This window comes from Vipera berus (assembly GCF_964194415.1).
Source record: "Vipera berus genome assembly, chromosome: Z".
NCBI lineage: Eukaryota > Metazoa > Chordata > Lepidosauria > Squamata > Viperidae > Vipera > Vipera berus.
The window spans coordinates 126,042,390-126,069,091 of record NC_138205.1 but is presented as its reverse complement, the minus strand read 5'-3'; the positions used below and the strand labels follow the sequence as shown (position 1 = coordinate 126,069,091).

The following is a 26,702-nucleotide window of genomic DNA, read 5'->3' as shown; positions in this document are numbered from 1 at the left end:
AATAATGCCGCTTGGGGGTGTGTGTGTGAAAGCCCTAATAAGCAGGCATATACATAGAATGAAGGCTACTGCTAAGCTTGTAAGCCGCCCTGAGTCTTCGGAGAAGGGCGGGATATAAATGGAATTAAAATAAAATAAATAAAATAAATAAATAAACCAAGTTCAGAGAGCACTAAGGATTCCACAGTTCAACCCTGAGCTACACGGATTCTCTTCTATTAATACAATCTCTGATGCTTAACAGATCACTTCTGCACAGATCCTATTTTATTCTAGACCTAGTGAATTTGAACTATTGGCACAGTTTGGAACTAGAGAAATTAAAATGCCAAATCATCATTTCGGATCTTTTGATGTCCTGTTTTTCTTCCCACCAAGTCCATTTTCTAGCAACAAAGTGGTTTGTGATGACCACAAAAGCAAACTACACTCCTTTGATCATATGGTCAAAAAAAAGAGCCTTCAGGTTTTAAAAGTAATGAAATGACCATTAGTTTTAAAAATAATTATCATATCAAATAAAATAAGACCAACAGCCAATTAAAATGATATAAGAACAAGCACTGTTTTTATGATTTAAAAGTTAATTGAATGAATAAGGATTTATATTACGGCATCTGAATATTGACTGAGATGACTTCCCAAATTTATTTAGGGGAAGTTAGGGAATAGGAATGCTTCCAAAAATGAAATCAATCAGATTAATTTAAGGATTAAATTCTTAAGAGGTTCTGGGACAGGGACAAGCAACCTACAGCTCTTGAATTTTCCTTCCAATCATATTTTAGAAGCCCCTATACCATGTGTGTCCAGACTTGGCAACTTTAAAACTTGTGGACATCAACCCCCAGAATTCTGTAGCCACCCATGCTGGCTGGGGAATTCTGGGAGTTGAAGTCCACAAATCATGAAGTTGCCAAGTTTGGAGACCCCTGCACTATAGCAATCTTCCAAGCAAGGGCATCTCCAGACGGTGGGGTGGAGAATGCAAAATATCCAGATAAAGGGTACAATTGAAGCCCCGCCCATTTTTAATGTGCATTGTGCAGAGCACAGATATATAAAAAGGGCCAGGTTTAGATTGCACTGTTGTCCTTGCCAGTTTAATTTTAATGTAACACCCATTCCCGATCACTCCCTCAAAATTCAATAGCAAAATTTTTCATTACCATCATTGCAATTTTCCCAGATCAAGTGAAATTTTGTAAAAATAAAAAAGGGAGAACTAGCCATCCACAGGCACATAGAGATAAACAACATCTACATACCATTTGAAAGAGACAAAAAGGTAAAAAGGAAACAAAAAGACCTTCCTCACCAGCAATCAGCATCCAGATAAGCAGAGATTAATACTAAGATTTGAAACTTAACATTAAGAAAACCAAGATCATGGCATCCGGCCCTCTCAATTCCTGGCAAATAGATGGGGAAGAAATGGAGGTAGTGACAGATTTTATTTTCCTGGGCTCCAAGATCACCGCAGATGGGAACTGTAGCCAAGAAATTAAAAGACGCTTGCTCCTGGGGAGGAAAGCCATGGCAAATCTAGACAGCACACTAAAAAACAGAGACATCACCCTGTCGACAAAAGTGCGTATAGTCAAGGCTATGGTCCTCCCAGCTGCAATGTATGGCTGTGAAATTTGAACCATAAGAAAGGCTGAGTGCCAAAGAATTGAGGCCTTTGAACTATGGTGCTGGAGAAGACTCCTGCGAGTCCTTTGGACTGCAAGGCGATCAAACCGGTCAGTCCAAGAGGAGATCAACCCTGACTGCTCTTTAGAAGGCCAGATCCTGAAGCTAAAACTCAAATACCACCTAATGAGAAGGAAGGACTCACTGGAGAAGAGCCTAATGCTGGGAAAGATGGAGGGCAAGAGAAGAAGGGGACGACAGAGAATGAGGTGGCTGGATGGAGTCACTGAAGCAGTAGGCGTGAGCTTAAATGGACTCCAGAAGATGGTAGAGGACAGGAAGGCCTGGAGGAACGTTGTCCATAGGGTCGCGATGGGTCAGACACGACTTTGCAACTAACAACAACAACAACAATACTAAGATTAACACTAAACAATCAAGAAGCCAACAATACCCCAAACAAGAAACTATCCACTCAGACAACAGAGTGAGTAAGTAAGCAGTAAGCAGCAGCCAAATCAAGGAACCACCAAATCCACTTCCACCAGCACTGACAGGGCAAGCCACTAGTATATAAAATGGGAGCAAACCCTATTTCTTTACTAGCACTGATAATGTTACCTATTTTGGTAATGAAACATCTGCAAGAAAATAACCAAGCTCAGAGAGCATCAGGGACCCCACAGTTCAATCCTGAGCTACAAAAATTATCTTCTATTGATAGGTAATTTAATTTCTGCACTCTGCTTTGTTTCAAGAGCCAACTTGGATGTCTCAAAGGACATATTCCTGCAGCAATATAAAAGAGTTTTTGCCCTTGCTTGCTCCTAGAATAGTTTTTGACTTTGCAATCTAACCAAAACAGCATTGGGATATGGTAAGTAACTTGGTCCAAACTTGCTTAAGTTTCTGAAATTAGGAAAAGTGAGAACAATCTGATTGTTCACTTCTATGAAATCCCAAAGCTGGCATTTTAGTTTATTTTCCCCTGCTGGCATCAGTAATCCTTCATCGCCTTGGCTACACCTAGAAAGTAAAGAGAAGAGAGTAAAGTCTCCTTCAAATTAATGTTGATTCCTGGTGATTTCGTACACAAGTTTGTATAGCTTTCCTGGCAACATGTGGAAATTGTTTCCATGACTTTTTGGGGTGGGGGGAGGGAGATTTGTTTTCCCTCCACTTTTCAACCTAGTTTATGGCCTTGTGGTCCCTTGGTGGTCTCTCATCCAAACAATAACTAGGCCTGACTTGTTTAGCTTCTGAACCCAGGTACTGTCCCCTTTTGAGAACCATCTCCAAACACCAAATACAAGACAAATGCTGTTATTCTATTCTAGTACCACAATGGTTATCACACCCTTGGCTGAGCAGATGCCATTGTGATAGCTGTGACTGGGGAAAGGGTACAGCAGATATTGGGCAAATAATAAAAGCAGCATTGCACTTTCCTACAACTAACCCCAAACTGGGGCTTTCTGTGGAGCCCTTGATGGTCTATGAACTTGCTTGTTTTCTTGTAGATGTTTCATTATCTATCTGCGTAACATCACCAGTGCTTGTATGGAGTGGGGTTTGCTCCCAATTTTAGGACAGGCTTAACCTGTCCTAATTATAAATTGAGAACAAACAAGCATTCCCAATTAGGATTGATGGTGCTATCTCATCAAGTAGTAAAATGTCTGCAACAAAACAGCCAAACTCAGAGAACATCAAGGATGTTCTGTGGATGCTTAGTTCTCATTTTAACCCTGAACGACAAATATTCTCCTTTATTGATAGCCTTTCTGTCTCTCTTTGCTGCCTTCCATTGGTTGCCTGGATCAATCAGCTCTAAGTTTTGTTGGATCACAATTAGGATGCACAATAAAATGAGGTGGGAGGAGATGCAAAATAGATTGTTTGAAGTACCACAACTTTGTCACTAAACAAACACATTCACAGTGACATGAAAAGAAGTGTTGACTAATTAGCCTTTTGACAATTTGTCTTTCCTGCCAAATTGTTGTTAACATCATGTGATTTAACAAAAATCTGATGCCGCTCAAGAAAAGTGCTTAAGACAGTAGCAATTTTCAACATTTATGTTCTGTGTTGATTCTTTGTCACAGTTGGTAGAAATGATACTCTTTGCTTTCATTAATTGATGGTTTTGGACTGCTTCCGTTCCATAACTTGGACAATGAATTTTACTTTATGCATTTCCTTCTTCTCCAAATCTGTTAAAATACTGCTTATGAAAGGATGACACCATTGGTTTGGACATAGAGTGGACTGGGATGTTGAACTTCACAGATAGATCTCTGTGTGTGAATATATGACAGAAGTGGTCCATTTCTAGCTCAGAATTGACAAAGACACATATGTAGAAAATATGAGTATGAAGAGGAATTGAAAGAAGAGCAGAAACCTCTTTGTAAACAATACTTCTCCTTCCACCATAAGCCAGCTTGGTCTATTACTTATCAAGCTAGAAACCAGGAGACTCTGAGTTCTAGTTCTACCTTAGGTATGAAAGTAAAGTATGGCAGTGGTGGGATTCAAATATGTGAACAACCAGTTCTCTGTGTGGATGCTGTTTCCAGAAGTCCATTTTTGTTGCCTGGGCAACAAAAAATTAGCTACCGGTTCTGCTGAAGTGGTGCATACCGGCTGAATCCCACCACTGGGGTATGGGCTGGGTGACTTTGGGCCAATCACCAGGAGACTGTGAGTTCTAGTCCACCTTAGCATGACAATGGGCTAGGTGTTTTTGGGCCAATCACGAGGACACTGTGAGTTCTAATCTTGCCTTAGCCATGAAAGCCCACTGGATAACTTTGAGCTACCAGCCAACCCACTTCTAGGGAAGATAGGAAAAAAGGGTATCATGTTTGTTTACCACCTAGGGTTACTTATAAAGGCAGGATAAAAATCTAATAAATCTATCAATCAGCTTTTCCAAGTCAAGGTCCTGAGTTGTTCCCTTGTTCAGGTGCAATCACCCAAGTGATGCTTCATTTGTTGAAGCAGACCAAAAGAAGTAGGAGAACTGTTATTATTTATTTATATTTCATATTTCTATTTTTACATATCCCATTATTATTAATATTAATAACTGTCAATAGCGAGTGGGTTGAATGCTGGTGGCTTTAGTTTGTCCAAATGCCAAACTTATAAAAATAGTGGTCTTTTGCTCTTGCTTGCTAAAGTAAAAGAAAAAAAAACAAAAAACGTCAGAAATAAATAGAGAACTAATGAGCGTTGCATTAGGACTGAATGGCTTCCTAGTGCTGTTCCTAGGAGAAATAGGAATTATGCAACCTGTCACCTCGAACTTAACCACCCAAATTATGCTTCCTACTGTTGAGTGGCTTTAAGAGCCAGCCATATCTAGGACATATGACATAATTCAAAGTGATCTTGATAAGTTAAAGAAATGGACTGGAAATTACAGAATCGCATTTATCAATTGCAAAGTCCCTGACTTAGGAAATAGAAATTAAATGGACTTGTATAGAAGGGAACACTTGCTGGCATTTTAACAGTATTTGTGTAAAAGGTCTTGAAGTAGGAGCCAATTAGAAGCTGAATGTAAGACAGCAAGGGTAGTGCAAATGCAATTTTAGGCTTCATAATCATATATGTAATTTCCAAAATCACAAGAAGAAACTGTTTTACTTAGTTCTTAACAACCTCAAACATTGTGACTACGTCTAGACCAGACATGTCAAACACAAGGCCCGGGGGCCAGATCCGGCCCGCAAAGTGGTTTCATGTGGCCCGCGAAACCATCCTGGAAACAGTGAGGGAACGGCCCCCACTGCCTTGGCCCTGCCCCAGAGACCCTCCTTCTGCCAGAGACCCTCAGATCTGTCCCACTCCTGCCCAGGCCCCCATAGGCACCCTTGATGCGAACGTTGTAGAGCTGGCCACGCCCACCCAGTAGGCCATATGCACTCTAGCCACGCCCACCCAGTAGGCCACGCCCACCCTGGCCATACCCACCCGGCCCCTTGAGGGCAACCGCAATGCTGATGCGGCCCTCAATGAAATTGAGTTTGATACCCCTGGTCTAGACGCACATCTGAAGAAGGATTTAGGAAAACAGGAACAGCTTCAGAGAAAGGCAAGAATGGTCAAGGGAACCAATGCAGCTATGAAGAGCGACTAACTTCAAACAGGATTAGGCATGAGAAGAAAAGAATGAGTGGGGGGGGATTTTTTATTTATTTATTTTTTATTTTAATCCCATTTATATCCCGCCCTTCTCCGAAGACTCAGGGCGGCTTACAATTTAAGCACAAACCAATGTGCTTAGCAATAGCCTTCATTCTATGTATATGCCTGCTTATTAGGGCTTTCAGGCCCCCCCAAGCGGCATTATTACAAAGTCAGCTTATTGCCCCCAACAATCTGGGTCCTCATTTTACCTACCTCAGAAGGATGGAAGGCTGAGTCAACCTTGAGCCTGGTGGGACTCGAACCTGCGCTAATGGCAGGCAGCTGGTGTTACTTAAGGAGGCATTAGCTCACTGCTCCACCAAGGCTCTGGAATATGCTAGGTTTCATCAGGGTCTGAAAAAGATGTTACAGAGAAGAAAGGAAAAGTCAAAGAACAGGAAGACCTTGGTTAGTGGACTAAGTGGAATGCTTGGTGCTCTCTGAACCTGGTTATTTTCTTGCATTATCAAACCAGGTAATATGATCAATGCTAGAAGGGAGTGAGGTTTTGTAGAGAGGAAGAGGAGGAAGAAGAGGATGATGATTATGTGGTCCTTGGTGTTCTCTGAGCTTGGTTGTTTTCTTGCAGACATTTCATTAGTCAGTTAGGTAACATCAGAAGGGAATGAGGTTTGTATAGAGGAGGAGGAGGAGGAGGAGGAGGAGGAGGAGGAGAACTATGCAGTCCTTGGTGCTCTCTTCTTGTATACATTTCTTTACAAACTAGATAATATCATCAGTGCTTAGAAGGGGATGGGAATTGCTTTCTGCTTATATACAAAGTGGCTTGTTCTTGTATATAAACAAGTGGTTAACAGTGTTCTTGGTAGTTCCTTGATAGGAATATAAATATGATATGGATATGAAGGAATATGAAATACAGAAAGCCCTTGACTCACAACCACAATTCAGCCCAGAATTTCTATTGCTAAGTGCGAATTTTACCTCATTTTGCCACAGTTGCTAAGTGAATCACTGCAGTTGTTAAGTTAGTAACATGGTTGTAAAGTGAACCTGGCTTCCCCATTGACTCTGCTTATAAAAAGTCGCAAAAGATGATTACATGACATTGCAACCATCATAAATACGAGCCAATTGCCAAGCATCTGAATTTTGATCTTGAGATCATGGGGATGCTGCAGTGGTTGTAAGTGAGAAGAATGGTCATAGGTCACTCTTTTTAATGCTGTTTTAACTTCAAATGGTCATTAAATGAATGGTTGTAAGTCAAAGACTATCTGCAGTATATGAAACAGTGGATAGGCAATGGAATCAATTGACCATCAGGATGGTGGGCTCTCCTTTATGCATTCAAGGGAAGACTGGATAAGCAATCTGGGGGGGATAATTTATATAAATAAATAATTTATTTATTATGAACTAAGCAAAGGTTTGGACTTAATAACCTCAGTGACCTTTTTCTAAATCTAGGAATTTTATGTTTTTATGGTCAACCATTACACTAATCTACGTCTGATCTCCAATCCTTTTTTTCACAAGAAGTGTGCTAGAAAAAAACAATTGCCTCCTACTTTTTTTGTCTCATAATGTCTAAGTGTGACATTGCTACTCAAGTTAGTTTAGGTCAGAAACAAAATATAAACAGATACAGAAGCCAAGGAAGAATAACAGAAAGGAATGTTACACTTAATTAATGACCTTGGCCAACTTGAACAACTAATTCTATTTCTCAGTAGACTAAACTCATTGGTTTCTCCAGTGTCATAAAACAAGTTCTGTAAATACTTCTATCCCTAAGAAATGAGCTAAAAGTTACAACTCTGTTTTGGATATCTCAGAAGATCTTTTACTATGGAGACTTCCATAGAGTGACATTTCAGCAAGAGGAGATTATGAATGTGACATTCAGAGGAAGAGAAAGGATCAAATAAATCCACCAAAGGAAGCCAGTCTTAACAATTAGTGTTGAGTTAGTCAAAGGGGAAATGGGTGGATGAAAGTGTCATTGAAAAGCACAGATATTCATTTTTCTCTGCTTGCTCAAGACAGTGAGTATGCATTTTGAAATCTGCCTTTAAAAAATAAATAAAAAAATCAGGTCACATTGAATCAACCTCACAATTTAAGACTTATGTTGTTTGAATTTCTCTTAGAAACACAATTTATCAAAGAGAAATGAAATTCTTTCAAAATCATCAACAGTGATATAGACAGGTTGTTTTGACCCATGGAAAATCTCTTGTTTTTCAAGGCCTTGCTGATAATGCAATCCTTTATAATGAATTCTTGGAATAAATATAGTGAAAATCTGTCAGCAGGGCAGTAACACAACCGCTGCCTTTTGAACTACCAATTGCCAGAGTAGCCATCTCCTTCATTGAAAAAGGACTTAAATTCAAAGAAAAAAGAGCAAGTCTTGTTTACAAGACCTTAACAAACTAATTCAATCTATTCTTGAGGATCCTAATGTTTTATAGAATAGAATAGAATAGAATAGAATAGAATAGAATAGAATAGAATAGAATAGAATAGAATAGAATAGAATAGAATAGAAAACAGAACAGAACAGAACAGAACAGAATAGAATAGAATAGAATAGAATAGAATAGAATAGAAAACAGAAGAGAATAGAATAGAACAGAACAGAACAGAAGAGAATAGAAAACAGAACAGAACAGAACAGAACAGAATAGAATAGAATAGAATAGAGAACAGAACAGAACAGAACAGAACAGAACAGAACAGAATAGAATAGAATAGAATAGAATAGAATAGAATAGAAAACAGAACAGAACAGAATAGAATAGAAAACAAAACAGAACAGAACAGAACAGAACAGAACAGAACAGAACAGAATAGAATAGAATAGAATAGAATAGAATAGAATAGAGGCGGTCCTCAACTTGTAACCACAATTGAGCCCAAAATTTCTGTTGTTAAGTGAGACAGTTGATAAATGGATTTTCCCTATTTTATGAGCTTTATTGCCATAGTTGTTCACTGAAGTTGTAAAGTTAGTAATACATTGTGAATCTGGCTTCCCCATTGACTTTGCTTGCCAGAAGATCACAAAAGAGGATCACATGTCCTTGGGACATTGCAACTATCATATACACGAACTAGTTGCCAAGCATTCAAGTTTTGTGCAAATGACCACGAGGATGCAACGTCGGAAGTGTGGAAAAAAAGCCATAAGTCCCTTTTTTCAGTGATCTTGTAACTTTGAGCACTCACTAAATAAACTGTTGTAAATCAAGGACTACCTATAGAACAGAACAGAACAAAATAGAACAGAACCGAAAACTTTATTTGGCCGAATACGATTAAACACACAACGAATTTGTCTCCGGTGCATAAGCTCTTAATCAACATACAAAACAACAAACTGATTATAATCATAATAATGATACCAATAAGAGAAGGTATAGAAGAGAAAGAGAAGCATATTGGGGGTTCACCAAATTGATCAGTATCTCAGCAATCAGCTTAGCTTCATTATTCATTATTACATTTTGCAGGGTGTCCCACCAATTTTTAAATAGAGAGGAAGGGAAAGGAAATAGTGCAAATAGTGCAAAGCAACACGCCAGTCTTAAAGATGATCTTTTATTTCCAGGAATGCCTCTGAATCCTACATGACTTCCAAAGACATAAAAATTTAGGAGTCTGAATAATCCATGCTATAACTCAGACATGTCAAACACAAGGCCCGGGGGCCGGATCCGGCCCGCAAAGTGGTTTCATGCGGCCCGCGAAGCCATCCTGGAAACAGTGAGGGAACGGCCCCCACTGCCTTGGCCCTGGCCCAGAGACCCTCCTCCTGCCAGAGACCCCCAGATCTGTCCCACTCCTGCCCAGACCCCCCATAGGCACCCTTGATGCGAACGATGTAGAGCTGGCCATGCCCACCCAGTAGGCCATACGCACTCTAGCCACGCCCACCCATTAGGCCACGCCCACCCAGGCCACACCCACCCGGCCCCCTGAGGGCAACCGCAATGCTGATGCGGCCCTCCATGAAATTGAGTTTGACACCCCTGGTATAACTGGTGCTTTGCTTAGAAAGGGGGACTGCAAGCCCCTTAAAAGTCACAGGGAAGAACTGTAAGTACCCCAGTGAAGTCTTGTCAAGATAGAGGAGAAGTCAGAGGACAATCGGACCCATTTTGCTCTTTAGGGAAATGGGTATTTTATGACTGACCTTTACAGTAGCCAATTTGTATGCATTTTAAATTTTAAATGTGTCCACTGAACCAGAAAAGGTGGGGACTCCTCTGTTAAATGGACAAATTGTATGGTGTGGTATAAGGCAACTTACATTATTATTATTTTTTTTAAAAAAAATGATCACGGTTGTATGAATATAAGGGTAGGTGAACATTCCTTTCTTCTTGGCACTTCATCCTTTGAATCCCCCACCCCCATCTCAGCCAGTCAACTGGAGTATGGTCCTACCCCACGTTTTAGATACAAGGAGTGCATATATAGGGGGAACTGGCAGAGGAACTGACTCACCGGCCTTGAGCAGCAAACTTTCCCATATGTTGTGCTGAAAAGAGATAATTGCCTGTCTTCTGTTACGTTCCTGATGCAAGCAAAGAAAACTTATTCACTAAACAAAGCTGAAAATCACCATAAATGAGCTGGTATTAAGTTCATTGGAATGGAATTACGGTAGAGTTACATACAAATAAAATTCAACATGCTAGTTTTACCTTCCTTCCTTACTCACTCACTCACTTTCCCATTCTTCTTTCCTTCCTTCCTTCCTTCCTTCCTTCCTTCCTTCCTTCCTTCCTTCCTTCCTTCCTTCCTTCCTTCCTTCCTTCCTCACTCTCTTTTTCCCATTCTCCCTTCCTTCCTCCCTCCCTCACTCTTCCCCATTTTCCCTTCCTTCCTTACTCTGTTCTTTTTCTCATTCTCCTTCCTTCCTTCCTTCCTTCCTTCCTTCCTTCCTTCCTTCCTTCCTTCCTTCCTTCCTCACTCTCTTTTTTCCCATTCTCCCTTCCTTCCTCCCTCCCTCCCTCACTCTTCCCCATTTTCCCTTCCTTCCTTACTCTGTTCTTTTTCTCATTCTCCTTCCTTCCTTCCTTCCTTCCTTCCTTCTTTCCTTCCTTCCTTCCTTCCCCAAACGTCTCCCTAAAATAACTGAGATGAATTCCAGCATCCATTTTCTTCATATATATTTCAGCCATCCTGCAGCAGACATTATGTATAAGCTGTCTGCGTAAGAGTATAATACAAGGTGCTTTCACAAAATCTTCTTGATCAAACAGACCTTAGCTTCCCCCCACAGTGCTCTAACCATGTTTGCTGTCATTCAACAGATTCTAATCATCCCTGGTTTTCTTCCATTTGGCTATCCCAAATGTAGTAAGTGTGGGAGTTATTGCAATAAAGGGCTGGGTTCTCATAACTGTCATGCAATATTATGAAAGAGAGGGCAAACCTGTCTTCTGTTGCAACTGAAGACAAAGACTAAAGAGGTGAGATTTAAAGGGGGGAAAAAACCTTCCGGCTGAAGAATAGGAAGGCCTTCTGCATGGTACACAGCTGCTAAGCAGGGGAATGGTCTCCCTAAATCAAGGGACCTCTGCTTGCTTGGGTTTTCAAACAGAAGTTGGATGGCCACTTGTTGGTAGTTTTGTAGGGATGGGCGTGGGCTAGATCAGCGGTTCTCAATATTTTCTTCACCATGGACCACCAAGACTTAATCCAAGATTTAAAGCGCTAGAAAGCCTTTGTGGACTCCTCTGCAAACCACAGGTTGAGAACCTCTGGTCTAAGATATCTCTAAGAAAGGAAGAAGGGAAAAAAGGATGCTTGCTGTGATAGCAATTGTGAAATTGCCTAGCCGAAGAGTTTGGTGTTGGACTAAAACTTCCTCCCACGACTTCATTTCCACAGCCCGCCTTTTTTCAGATTGCAAAGCAGAAGAAAAGTTAGCGACCGCCTATTTTGTCTCACTGGGAATCGTGTGATGTAATTTCCAGACAGTTGTTTGAAGAAAGATTACGGCACCTTCCCTATCGCCCTCTGTTCTGATCGCTGTGCTCTTCAGATTCTCCTTCCCCACTCCGCATTTTAATCAGAATTTATTTATCTCCCTCTCTTTTTTCATCAATGGCTCCAGCTTTTGGAGCCAAAGGCTAGAACTTTTCCCTCAGACTTAATTCTGCCACACAACTTTTTTTTCCTTCCTTCCTTCCTTCCTTCCTTCCTTCCTTCCTTCCTTCCTTCCTTCCTTCCTTCCTTCCTTCCTTCCTTCCTTCCTTCCTTCCTTCCTTCCTTCCTTCCTCTCCCTCCCTTGTTTTCTAGAATCAAGCTGGGGAGAAATGACTTTCCTACAAGTATAATTTGATACTTCTTACAAACATAGCCCACCTTCATTCACAATCCACATTCATGCTGTTTTTGAAATTATTGAAATCTATCCTGGTTATTGGAATCTTTCCCTAAGTCACTATTTTTCACCCTGTCTTTTTCCCCCCTTTCTTTCTTTTTTTTTTTTAAAAAAAAAATCCTGTTGTTGCTTATCTTGAACAATAATTTCAAATTCCATTCAATCTGCACAGATTTCAGTTATTTGCCAGATAGCTACAATTCTCGGTTATGACCACCTGGCTGCTATGAAATCACTACGAACACTCAGGGCCTTGAGGCCCCTCCGAGCCTTGTCCCGGTTTGAGAGCATAAGGGTAAGGGTTGAAACCTTTCCATGTCTATGCAGTGTGTTCCTCTAAAATAACAATCACCTTCTCTCTCTCTCTCTCTCTCTCTCCCTCTCCCTCTCTCCCTCTCTCTCTCTGTCTCTTGCAGGGAACAGCAGCAAACATGGCAGCTTCATTTTCCAATCAGCGCTAACTGTATAATTTTTCAGGGGAAGGATCTCCCAGGCAGACTAAGTTCTATGGCAACAGCAGTGTTGCAGCCGCTGTGTGGGGTGAAGGGCACGTGGGTGTGATGTGTGTGTGTGTGTGTGTGTGTGTGTGTGTGTGTAATGTATAGGTGTGCATGTCTGTGTGTGAGGATAGATGATAGATGGATAAGGATTGATAGATGGATAGATAGATAGATAGTGAAGGAGGAAAGAGATAGAAGAAGAGAAGAAGAGAAAGAAATAGATTGGATTGATGGATAAACAGACAGACAGACAGACAGACAGACAGACAGACAGACAGATAGATAGACAGATAGATAGATAGATAAGAAAAAGAAAGAAAGAGAAAAAGATAGAGATAGAGAGATAGAGGGAGAGAGAGAAAGGGAGAGAAAAAAATAAGAGGACAGAGAGAAAGAGAGAAAGAAAGAATGGGTGGATGGATGGATAGATAGATAGATAGATAATAGGAGAGAGAGAGAGAAGAAATAGATAGGACGGACAGAGAAAGAGAAAGAGAGAGAGGGAAAGAGAAAGAGAGAGAGAAAGAAATAGAGAAATAAGAGAGAGAGACACAGAGAGAGAGAAATAGATAGGTTGGATGGATAGACAGAGAAAGAGAAAAAGAGAAAGAAATATAAGATAGACAGACAGACAGACAGATCCTTTATAATATTCAGGCGATTTATCTTCAAAGTACAAAACTATATGCAAAATTAGGATGATACTACATGGCTACTTTTTCTGTCAGAGGAAAATAGCGGAAAGCAAAACTGATTCTCCCTCCCAGGTTTCTCCTCCTTCTCTTTTGAGGAATTTTGACATTCTTTGGAGCTCAGTGTGGTCATCTAGAGGGGAGAATGGGAATTGCAGGCAGATCGATATCGTCCTATTGCTTTTGACAGTTCCTAATTCTTGGGTTTCATTTTGCATTGGAAATCAATAGCTCTGTGTCCTGGAAAAAATATATATATTTCTGTAGCAGCGGCTTCCCCCTCCCCCATGAGTTAATGGTTAATTTCCCTCCAATTTAGGTTCTTGCTTCCTCAGTCAATTAACCAGGTTTATCTTTACAGGTGCAAATGCGGAGAAGAGAAGCCGAATGGTAGGACTTTTGCTAATAGTTTGGACTTCTTCGTTTTGTGTCTCCCTTCAGGTCTCACTAATAAGCCTCATAGCTAGTTCTCTTGGATACTCCGAAATGGGTCCCATTAAATCCCTTAGGACCCTCAGAGCTCTGAGACCTTTAAGAGCACTCTCACGATTTGAAGGGATGAGGGTAAGATTTCAATTTCAAAACAACTACTACAAGACCCATCAGCAGAGCCTCTCTGTCCATGAGCATCCTGCAGCATGCTGTGAGGCCCTTCCTCCATCCCATCATCTGTGTATTTGTGGTCTTTCTGTTCTCATCTTTCATGCCAGGCTTTATGTGAAATGATTGGTGCTGATCCCGTACCCTGCAGTGGAACTCTCTTCCCCCCCCCCTCCTTCTCTTCCTGCTGCTGCTGCTAAAAAGTTTAGACCGCTGGCTTGTTGAATTATCTTTGGCTTGGACTGATCCCGTCTTTGGTGGATTCCATTCTGAGCTAATCCCGGTTCAGGTCTTGTTTACAAAAAAAACCCCTGTCATCTAGTTAAGAACCAAACCTCAGTTAGCACAACTTCCAATCAGATCCCCTGTCTATTAATTTTCCCCTTGCCCTTATGAGACGTTTTCCCCCAAGTGGGCTTGTATAAAACCTGAAACTAAAAACCATGATTAAGAATACACAAGAGATAAACAAATCAAACAGGAAAATAAGGAAAAAAGCTGCTGTAAAAAAAGCCTCATTACATCATAAAATTAGACTACAGGTAGTCCTTGTCTTATGACCAAGGACTGATCCCAAAATTTCTGTTGCTATGGCTAGGTGGCTGTTGTTAAGTGAGTTTCGCCCCATTTTACAATCTTTTAATAATAATAATAATAATAATAATAATAATAATAATAATAATAATAATAATAATAATAATAATAATAATAATAATAATAAATAATAATAATAATAAAGTTGGAAGGGGCCTTGGAGGTCATCTAGTCCAACCCCCTGCTCAGGCAGGAAACCTTATACCATTTCAGGCAAATGGCTGTCTAGTCTCTTCTTAAAAACCTCCAGTGTTGGAGCAGTGTTGGAGTTACAGTTGTTTAGCAAACCAATGCAATTGTTAAGTGAAACATGTGGTCATTATGCAAATCTGACTTCCCCCCTTCCCCCACCTTAATTTTGCTTGTCAGAAGCCATCTGGGAATATTAATGGTTATCACATGACTCTAGGGCAGTGCAACCGTCATAAATCCATGCCAGTTGCCTAGCTTGCAAATTCTGATCACGTGACCATGGGGATGCTGCAAGAGACATAAGTATGAAAACTGGTCATTAAGTCACTTTTTTCACTGCCTTTCTAACTTTAAACAGCCACTAAATTAATGGCTAGAAGTCAAGGACTATCTGTACATCATAAAATGTGACTATATAAATATATTGGAAAGTTGATGTGATTATATAAATAGAATGGAAAGTTGAAGAATAAATACATTTTTGTCTGGCTCTAGGAATATAATAGAATAGACCAGGGCTCTTCAAACCTGGCCCTTTTATGACTTGTGGACTTCAACTCCCAGAATTCCCCAGCCAGGCATGCTGGATGAGGAATTCTGGGAGTTGAAGTCCACAAGTCATAAAAGGGCCAAGTTTGAAGAGCCCTTGGAATAGAACTTGGTAGATGCTTTTTGAGGAAAAGACTTCCAAGAACTGGTGAGCCATCATCGTGTTCCTTGGCCACTGTCTGATGTACTTCACCCTTCAAGGAACATGAGTGGAGAGTCATTCCAGTAGTATTGTACTCCTGATATGGATATAGAGCCAGAATATTTTTGAGTCTTCCTTTATCCAGAGATAAAGCAGATTAATACTTCATTGTCCGAACACAAATACTAAATAGCAAGACTGATTCGTGATCAGTCTTTCTGTGTCCGTTGCTCGTGGTTAACTTTTCTCATGGCAGAAAGCCCCTGTGTTCAGTGAAAACCCATAAAACAAGTTGCCACTACTCCATTGATTTAAGAGAAACCTAGCCCCCGAAATATATATGCTGAAAATAGTCCTAAAACTAATATTGTGTATATATTTTGAATTTTGGCCTCCAAATACTTTGGGGCCCATGTTAAGCATGTCAAGCATATAAAGCAATTACGTATGAATATTAGGAGGGTAGTGCTTTGGTATAAGCAATATTTAGGTAATGCCGACAGATTAAATATTTAAATATCTATTTTAAAAGGTAGCGGGGGTTTTTCCCCCCAAAAGGCAACTGGGCTGGGTTTTATTTGAGGAAGAGTAAAAAAACAGTACAATTGCCTTTTGAAAAAGAAAAAAAGTGCCTTTGAGACAACTGTGACCTGGATGAAGGGACGCGGTGGCTCAGTGGGTTAGGATGCTGAGCCTGTCGATCAGATGGTCGGCAGTTTGGCGGGTTGAATCCCGAGTGCCGCGTAACAGAGTGAGCGCCTGTTACTCGTCCCAGCTTCTGCCAACCTAGCAGTTCGAAAGCACGTAAAAATGCAAGTAGAAAAATAGGGACCACTGCGGTGGGAAGGTAACAGCGTTCTGTGTGCCTTTGGCGTCTAGTCATGCCAGCCACATGACCACGGAGATGTCCTCGGACAAGCGCTGGCTCTTTGGCTTTGAAACGGAGATGAGCACCGGCCCCTAGAGTTGGAAACAACTAGCACGCACGTGCGGGGGAACCTTTACCTTTACCTATGACCTGGATGATCGAGAATCTCCATAGACATCTAAGCAAGGATATTAACATGATAGCCCAAATAGCCCTTTCTGATTATCTATAATTCTATAATTCTTGATGATTTATGTTTTTTAAGAAATTGACCAAGAGATTTTGTAAACTTTGCTTCACAAATTCACCCATAAGCCCCTGCAACCAGTCACTGACATCAGACTGACAAAATTGCATTATAACGTAGCAGTGTTTTGTCACTTGATCCAATTTCCTCTTTGTAGCCAGCCATTTCTTTCAATCTCTTTTACAAATTCCTCCAGCATTTGTCCATGGAGATTCTCAGTCATCCAGGCCATGATTGCCCCAAAGGTGCTCCAAATGGCTTCAATGACTCTCTAAAAGAATGCAAATGACCATTTATCTGCAAGGAATATAAATCCTTCCATTCCCCAACATCTGGTTAGAGCTGAAGAAGCTTCTTGGATGAGAAGCAAAACGTCTTCAAAGGAAAAACAAGAAAGTTCAGTTGCCTCCTGGAAAAAAAAAACATCTTTGGGACCTCTAGCATTTATTATGCTACTATCTTAAAACTTCTTAACCCTGATAGCCTTGGCTTCCATCATTCAGAACAGGGAAGATGATGGGACCTGAAATCTAATAACATCTGAAAAGATTCAGATAGAGTGGGGTTAGGGAATGATGGCCCTTTTATGACTTGTGGACTTCAACTCCCAGAATTCCTGATCCAGCCATTCCTAGGAATTCTGGGAGTTGAAGTCCACAAGTCATAAAAGGGCCGTTGTTCCCCACCTCTGAGGAAGGTTGACATTATTAGAGCTAATCACGATAAATTTAAGCTCTACTTTAATACTGATTAATTCCCATCTTTATGACCGGCTGTGAAAGACAGAGGGCTGACAATCTTTCTCTTTGGATGAATCCTGGTAAAGGAGGGCCTGGATTAGACATGCTTTGTTTGGCTTTCCATCTTTTTCTGCTGCCGCCATTTGTATTTCCCGTTTCATTGCATATGTAGCCATATCATTGCATAGGTCATGTATGCATGCATGCACTTGGACAATTGTTCATTGACATTATTTGGTTGTGACATTTGTTATGAAGACTTGGTGTGCACTGCACAAGGTGTTGGCAAACCTGTTTTTAAACTGGGGGGGGGTGGGAGTAGCATCAACAAGGTTTTGCTACTTTCTTTCCATTTTCTACTTTTGCATTTGCAGTATTTCAAGCTACGGCTGTTTTGAGCTTGGTGCATGTAAATAGAGGAGATGCAAACATAAAAAAAAGAGAAAAATATGAAGTTTGCATTTGCAGAATGAAATACAGATTTCTGTTTGCTGAGCCTGTGATCAAGAGGGGGGGGGGAAATACTAAAAAAGAAAAGACGCGTTTGCAATAAGTAAATGTTGCTATGTCTTTTGCTTGCTCACTCTTTTTTTAACCATGCTCACAAATGTGCCAAATTATTTTCTGATAACTGAGGATTTGTAAAACTTTGCAAGATTCTGAAAGAGGGTTTTTGTTTGCAGCCCAAGTCTGTTACAAGGTACTTTTGCAATTGGAGAGATGTTCATTTGTATGCTTGGTTACTATCTCACTTTATTTGTGAACATGGCATTTGTGTGTGTGTGTGTGTGTGTGTGTGTGTTGTGTGTGTGTGTTTGTGTGTGTGCACTTATGTCTGTGTTGGATAATTCTTTCTTGTTTATTTTTGCATGATGGTGCTGTATTGGTACCTTTAATCTCCCTAATTGAAGAATAAGTAATGCAGTCTGCTTGCATAAAACCAAAGGAGCAAAATGTATTATTTGCAGTTAAAAGCATGGTTGAATTCCTTAATTGAAATACTGTACTTGGTTTTATTGCTCTTTCTTTCTTTTAAATGCACACTTCTCTTTTCTTAAAAAAAAATTAGCCTAAGAAGCCAATCAAACAGCTGAGAGGAAATGAGCTAATTTGTGGCTAGGTATTAATTATTTCACTGGCTTAGACAAAATTTTCAACCAAGTCAAATATTTTTATAAAATGGAGAATTCCATTTATAACTCCCTTATAAGAAATCAAATGCATTCTGCTTGACTTTACACGTAAATGCAACCCAGAGAGTTTGAGAATATGTAGGGCAAAAAAATGTAGGGACGCGGTGGCTCAGTGGGTTAGGACGCTGAGCTTGTCGACCAGAAGGTCGGCAGTTTGGCAGGTCGAATCCCGAGTGCCGCGTAACAGAGTAGAGCGCCTGTTACTCGTCCCAGCTTCTGCCAACCTAGCAGTTCGAAAGCACGTAAAAATGCAAGTAGAAGAATAGGGACCACTACGGTGGGAAGGTAACAGCGTTCCGTGCGCCTTTGGCGTCTAGTCATGCCGGCCACATGACCACGGAGACGTCCTCGGACAAGCGCTGGCTCTTCGGCTTGGAAACGGAGATGAGCACCGGCCCCTAGAGTCGGAAACGACTAGCAAGCATGTGCGGGGGAACCTTTACCGTTACCTTTTTAGGGCAAAAAAGGGGGGGGGATAAATTTGCAGCTCGTAGTCTCAAACTCTGTTTCCATAACTGGCCAAGAAAACTGTGGGGAAAGGTTGAGGGACATGATGATCAACCTCAGTCAAATTGCTTTTTATTTTTATTTTTTTATTTTTTATTTTAATTGTTGTTGTTACTTTATTCTCATATCTACCATCTCTTAGTGATTGTTTGCTGGGCAGAAGGAACAAAAAACCCGTCTGTGCCAGATAATATTGGTAGCCCTCGACTTACGACCACGATTGAGCCCAAAATGTTTGTTGCTAAGTGAGACATTTGTTATGTGAGTTCTGCCCAATTTCATGACCTTTCTTGCCACAGTTGTTAAGTGAATCACTGCTGTTATCAAGTTAGTAACACGATTGTTAAGCAATTCTGGTTTCCCCATTGACTTCGCTTGTCAGAAGGTTGCAAAAGGTGACCCCGGGACATGGCAACCATCGCAAATACGAGTCAGTTGCAAAACAGGCGAATTTTGATCACATAACCATGGGGATGCTGCGATGGTTTTAAGGGTGAAAAATTTTCATAAGTCACCTTTTTGTAACTTTGAATGGTTACTAAATGAGAAGCGGTAGGTCGATGACAAATCTCCTACTTGTTCAACTGTCCAAGGACAGACTCCTCTTAAAACGACTGTCTGGTCTCTGTTCAGTTCAAGGATAAAAAAAAATAGCAGGTCAAATATTTTGATGTGGTCCATTTACAGCTGACACAGCAGACATTTTTTTTTCTCTGCCTCCCTCTGTTCCACTTCTATAAACAAGTGTTGCACCGATCTATCTTTCCTTTCTGACCCTCTTTCCTCCCCCGTTTGACTCAGCTGGAGTTCAGGAAAATTCAAAATCTTCCTGCTTCCTTCCTTGGGACTTGAGATCAGCTCAGTCACTCAAAGAGATAAGTGAGGTATTAATTCAGGGCGTCATTAAACAGCCTTACAACTGCACAGGGTTAAGAGCAAGTCAGCAGAGAGCTGTTCAAGGGAACTGCCTTCTTCCCAAGCATCTTAAGTACAGTTCATTAGACTAGGGCAGACTAACGGAGCAAAGATCAATATAGAGATGAAAGCATCTATCAATGCCCAATTTGCCAAGTGCATTTCAGATGCTTTTCTGCAGCTGCTCACAGTCTTCTAGAACTGAGGACTCTGAACTACAGGGAAGAAGCCTCTTAGAGAAATGAGATCATGTTCAATATCAAACGAGATTCTTTCAAATTTGATTTTTCAGCCCCTTTTAGACCGGTTCCAAATAGAATAGTTCTAAAACACCAAGTGTTGGTTTTCGAACGAAATTGAACTCAGTTGTACGTAAACTACCAGTAGTCTTCAACTTACGACCACAATTCAACCCAAAATTTATGTGGCTAAGTGAGTCAGTTAAATGAGCTTTGCCCCATTTTACGACCTTTTTTGCCTCAGTTGTTAAGTGAATCACTCAGTTGTTAAGCTAGTAATATGACGGTTGAGTGAATCTGGCTTCCCCATTGACTTTTGCTTGTCAGAAGGTCACATAAGTTGATCCCATGACCCCGGGACACTGCAACTGTCATAAATACATGCCAGTTGCCAAATGTCTGAATTTTGATCATGTGACCATGAGGATGCTACCACAGTCATAAGTGACAGAAACAGTCATAAGTCACTTTTTTCAATACCGTTGTAAATTTGAATATTCACTAAACGAATGGTTGTAAGGACTACCCATATTCCCTAAGTTGCTAAGGTTTAATTTGTAGTTCTGTCTTACCCAGTAATACCCCACAGATGGCAACAAATAATAATAATAATAATAATAATAAAGTTGGAAGGGACCTTGGAGGTCATCTAGTCCAACCCCCTGCTCAGGCAGGAAATGAATTCTGGGAACTGTAGTTTCCATGCACCTAGAAATTGCCAATTGGAGAAGGTTAAGCTTGTCTGCCTGACGTGTTCAGAACTAAGTAATGCTTTTAGCAAAGTCTTTTCTCCTAGAGTTCGTCTGAATAGGAAAGGATGCGAGAATACAACCCATCTTTCAAAAAAGAAAATGCGCAGCTTTTAATGAAGGTGTAAAACTTGCAAGCTCAATTGTTAATATTCGCACAGAAATTGAGCTCATGAGAGCTGAGATGTTACGACCGTTCAAGAGTCATGCACTGAAAGACTGTATTGAGTGTGAACGTTTTATAATGGGATTTTTGTAAAGGAGTCAACATCACTTAGATCTGAGGTGTGCAGGAAGAAGGCACAACCACATCAATCAAATTGGATTTTCTAGTAATGTGAATTTAAATGCAGATTAAATTTAAATGCAATTTAATGCAAATCCTCAACTTATTTAGTAACCGTTCAAAGTTACTGCAGCACTGGAAAAGTAACTGATGGCCATTTTTCAACATTACAGCCATTGCAGCATTCCCACGGCCACATGATCAAAATTCAGACACTGACTCATATTTATGACGGTTACAGTGCCCCAGAGTCATACGATCATCTTTTGTGATTTTTCTTTGGCAAGCAAAGTTAATGGAGAAACCAAATTCACTTAACAACTGTGTTATTAATTTAACAACTGCAGTGATTCACTTAAACAGCTGTGGCAAGAATGATCATAAAATGGAGCAAAATTCACTTAACAACTGTCTCGCTTAGCAACAGAAAATTGGGCTCAATTAGCCTAACCATAGCTCATGGTCATTCTTGAGATGGTCACGAGGGAAAGAAATTCAGTATCCATAGAACAGACGTGTCAAACACAAGGCCCGGGGGCCGGATCTGGCCCACAAAGTGGTTTCATGTGGCCTGCGAAGCCATCCTGGAAACAGTGAGGGAATGGCCCCCTCTTCCTTGGCCCTGGCCCAGAGACCCCCAGATCTGTCCCACTCCTGCCCAGGCCCCCATAGGCACCCTTGATGCGAACGATGTAGAGCTGGCCACGCCCACCCAGTAGGCCATACGCACTCTAGCCACGCCCACCCAGCAAGCCATGCCCACCCAGTAGGCCACGCCCACCCTGGCCATACCCACCCGGCCCCCTGAGGGCAACCACAATGCTGATGCTGCCCTCAATGAAATTGAGTTTGACACCCCTGCCATAGAAGAATAAGATCTTGGTTTTATGACAGCCAAAATGGCACCAAAGAGTCCTTAAACAGTTAAGATAGAGCCTAACTTGCAGGAGATGAGGAAAGAAACAAGCAGGTCCCAATATTAGATTAATTGTTTTAGTCTGAGATCCAGTTTAAAGTAAGTCTGAAGATGGAGCTTTTAAAACTTTATTCGTGAAAAGTGCAGTTTATGTCAGGTTAAACATAGAATGTAGGAACAAAAAGTTCCTATCTTACTTCTTAAACTGGTGGCTGACCTTTTTTAAGGCTAATGAGTGCAGCCATATTGACCTTTCTAGAGTCTTAGTGGCCTCTGGTCCACTGATCATATCATTCTTCTGTCTAGGAGTTGGGAATCCTACTTGTAGTGATTCTACTCCTTCCATGCTGAGTCAATGGGTGGTAATAGAAGAAGCGAGGTCATCCAGACGTGTGTCACAGTATTCATCTCTGTCTCCCCTACAATTTCATGTCTGTGGGAAGCCATTGGAAGAGTTCACTTGTTGGTTCAAGGTGTGGTGTCATCAGCACACTGATAATATCCATATATTGCAACTCCAAGCCATGATGGGAACATACAGATAGTCCTCGATTTACAATACTTAGTGAGTGTCCGAAGTTACAATAAAAAAGTGACTTATGAGCAGTTTTCACACTTACAACATGTGATGCAATCAAAATTCAGATGCTTGATAACTGACTCATATTTATGACGGTTGCCCTGTGATCACCTTTTGCGACCCGCTGAAAGCCAAGTCAACAGGCAAGACAAATTCACTCAACAATTGTATTGCTAACTTAACAACTGCAGTGTTATTTAACAACTGTGACCACAAAGGTCGTAAACTGGCACTAAAGTCACTTAATAGATGTTTCACTTAGCAACACAAATTTTGGGCTCAATTGTGGTCATAAATTGAGGCCTATCTGTAGTTTGAGTAAACCCCCAGTGAAGTAGACAGGAAAAAAATGCTGCAAAATCAGTCAGCCAGTAAACTCTTTCCACATCACAACTATCCACAGAAACGAGGAAAAGGGTAGCCAGGACATGTGCCCCATGATCCAAACGACTTGCTTTAGCTATCCCAACATTCCACTGGGCCATTGTGCAATTGTGTCATGAGGCTCATGTCACTTAAAGACACTGTAGCTTGCTAGAGTTTTCTGTATCACAAATATGTTTGCTGGTAGAGAAAAATATTTGTAGCTCAGGGTTGAAATGAGAGATCTTGGTTGTTTTCTTCCAGACGTTTCATGACCCAAACTGGGTAGCAACACTGATTCATTACCCACTTGGGTAATGAAATGTCTGCAAGAAAACAGACAAGCTCAAAGAGCACCAAGGACCCCTCACACATATGTTTCCTAAAAGGTAAAGGTTCCCCCGCACATGCATGCTAGTCGTTTCCGACTCTAGGGGCCGGTGCTCATCTCCGTTTCAAAGCCGAAGAGCCAGCGCTTGTCCGAGGACGTCTCCGTGGTCATGTGACCGGCATGACTAGATGCCAAAGGCGCACGGAACGCTGTTACCTTCCCACCGTAGTGGTCCCTATTTTTCTACTTGCATTTTTACGTGCTTTCAAACTGCTAGGTTGGCAGAAGCTGGGACGAGTAACAGGCGCTCACTCTGTTACGGGGCACTCGGGATTCGACCCGCCAAACTGCTGACCTTCTGATCGACAAGCTCAGCGTCCTAACCCACTGAGCCACCACGTCCCTATATGTTTCCTAGCTGAATGCAATTGGAGTAGAAATACTGCCTTTGACTTTTGAGTGAGAATGAGAAATAATTAGAAATACCTGTCCTGAATATTCTTAGTAAATTTAGCCACATTTAACTATGACTCAGATACACTAAAGCTTACTGTTATTACCAGGCTATCTTAATATTACACTGTTCCAGGGATGGAGTAAAGAGGGAAATCAAGTCCCACAAGAGACAGTTTAAGTAGCTATAATGCTGAGGTACAAATACATCAAGCAGGAAGGATGATAATAGCCAGTGGGCTCACCCTCAGGGAACACATTATGAAAGCAAAAGCCTAGTTCTGAAATTAATGAACTCGGCACAAATTCTTTGAAGTTAATGGTGCCTGTGATAGTAGATTGATTGAAGCATCAGAACTGAATGGGACATCAGCTTAAGGCAAAGACAGAATGGGTCGTGTCGTGAAGATGTTCTCCCAACGTATCTATTGTATGCTGTCCTTGAACTAAAAAGATATACCTCTCTTTGCCTCTTCTGGTTTTAATTTTCTTGGCATCCTGGGTGGGCAACTCCCAGAGAAGGCAAAATAAAATAAAAAAAAGACCCAGAATCTATAAAATAAATTTTAAGAAAAGTGCTGTTCTGGAGCTGGGGGTAAGAGGAATAACCAGGCAGTTGCTTTTAATGGCATTGATCAGAGTGAATAGGTAGTTTAAGATTTTAGAAGTCACCGGGCGTTGCTTTGTTATAATTCTTGGCAACATGGAGGACCACACAGGTTTCATCCCTTCTGTGAGACATCATAGGTGCCCAATGGATCTGAATTGGCTTTAGGGCTCAGATACTGAGAACCAGTGAAAGCCAAATGAATGCCCTGACATAGGAAGGCATATAAATGGTACCATGCAAAAGTACCAGGCTTTGAACCGCCTCGCCAACAATGGACAATCCTAAACAGGATTTACACATCACACGGCGTCTGCTGGGACTCACTAGATAAATGGGGCATAGTATCCTCCCCTTAGTGTTACTGCTGGGTCCCTTGTAAAACTATAGACTGTAAGTTGAGGGTCCATGGTCTGATTTTTTTTTCACATAAACGATGCTTTGTTTCAATGATAAACAGAGTAACAGAGTTGGAAGGGGCCTTGGTGGTCTTCTAGTCCATACTGCTGCTCAAGCAGGAAACCCTATACCATTTATTCAGTTTATATTTATTTATTTAGGTTAGATGGCCTAGATATTGGTATATGAATGCAGATACCTTTTGACATTCATATTTTATTGTGTTTTTTTAGTCTGGGTGAAATTTTAATAATGTTGCAACCCCGTGTATAATAAGCAAATAAATAAGCAAATAAATAAGAACCATCTTAAGAAGATACAGAACTATATATGAAAACAGGACTCTAGCTTACCCTGCCCTGCTCATATACAGGCAGTCCTTGACTTATGGTCACAATTGAGCCCCGCATTTCTGTTGCTCAGTGAGACAGTTGTTAAGCGGGTTGCCCCACTTGATGACTTTTCTCGCCACAGTTGATAAGTGAATGATTGCACTTGTTAAGTTAGTAACACGGTTGTTAAGTGAATCTGGCTTCCCCGTTGACTTTGCTTGTCAGAAGGTCGCAAAAGGGGATCACATGACCCCGGGACTCTGCAACCGTCATAAATATGAGTCGGTTGCCAAGCATCTGAATTTCGGTCACATGACCACAGGGGATGCTGCAATGGTTTTACATGTGAAAACGGTCATAAGTCACTTTTTTCAATGCCATTGTAACTTTGAACAGTCCCTAAATAAACTGTTGTAAGTCGAGGACTACTTCTATCTGACTGAAGGTCTAACCAGAGAGTTTATCCTTGGATGGGTATTGGCATGAATATTTTTAGTAAATATTTGGTGTGAGGGACTAAGACCACAGAAGGGCATTGCAATGTATAACAGGGTAATCTAGAGCTTAGTCTAGATCAGGGGTCAGCAACCTGAAACAGTGAAAGAGCCACTCGGAACCGGTTCCCTCACAGAAGGAAAAACTGGGAGCCGCAAAAAAATGTGTTCACATGTGCATACATGCGCATGCGCAGAACAGGGTTTGACTAAAGAGTGGAGCCAAGGCGAGATATGCACCTACCCTGCATATTTGAATTGATTGGTTGAACTTTTTTAGTCCCACTTTTTTTTTTGTGGACTGCACATGGCAGAGGACTGGGAGCCGCAGGAGATGGCTGAAAGAGCCGCATGCGGCTCCGGAGCTGCGGGTTGCAGACCTGTGGTCTAGATTTATCTAGATTTCAGTTAATCTAGATGTTGCCTCTAGAAGTCCTGGAAATTTCCTTCATCCCACTCTCAATTCCTCAAAAAATATTTAAAAGAATAAAATTAAAATAATAATCCTTGAGGAAGCACTATCTCATGGTAGGTTGTCATTCAAAAAAGGAAAACTACTCAAGAAACAGATATATATTTTGGATCTTCTTACATTAGAAGGCAGCACAATTAAAAGCACCTGCTTTCAAAATTAAACTACAGATGGACAGTCAAAACAAATACCCATATGAAAATCTTCCCTGGCTCTGAAGAAATTAGCTCTGTTAGATTTGTAATTCATCCGTCACATTCTATCACAATAATAGTCTCTTCCAAACATTCAGCTGTTGATGGTTCCTAGATTCATTCTCCTAAAAGGGAATTTGGCCAAGATGTAAAACATTTGCAGAGCATTATGCTGTTAAAAATTCACCTGGAGAAGTATCAAATGTTTTGCTCCAAGTTTTTGTGCCTTGTTGCGTGATCTCCTTGGAACGTGATTAGGGAAAATTCTGGATATGAGGATGACGCAGACTGCATGCCCTGATTATTTATTGTTTTACTTTTAATTGCATGATTGTGTGTGATTTTATCT

At 40.9% G+C, this 26,702-nt stretch overlaps 1 protein-coding gene across 1 annotated transcript in view; it reads left to right on the top strand.

Moving 5' to 3' along the window:
* The window catches only part of LOC308678418 (sodium channel protein type 5 subunit alpha-like), a gene marked incomplete at its 3' end in the record, with an annotated part of 408,240 nt that overhangs the window by 350,449 nt on the left and 31,089 nt on the right, over positions 1–26,702 (top strand). Inside the window, exon 21 of the mRNA XM_081345599.1 lies at positions 13,833–13,955. Within this exon, the coding sequence (XP_081201725.1) occupies positions 13,833–13,955 (123 nt within the window). The remainder of the gene's footprint in view (positions 1–13,832; positions 13,956–26,702) is intronic.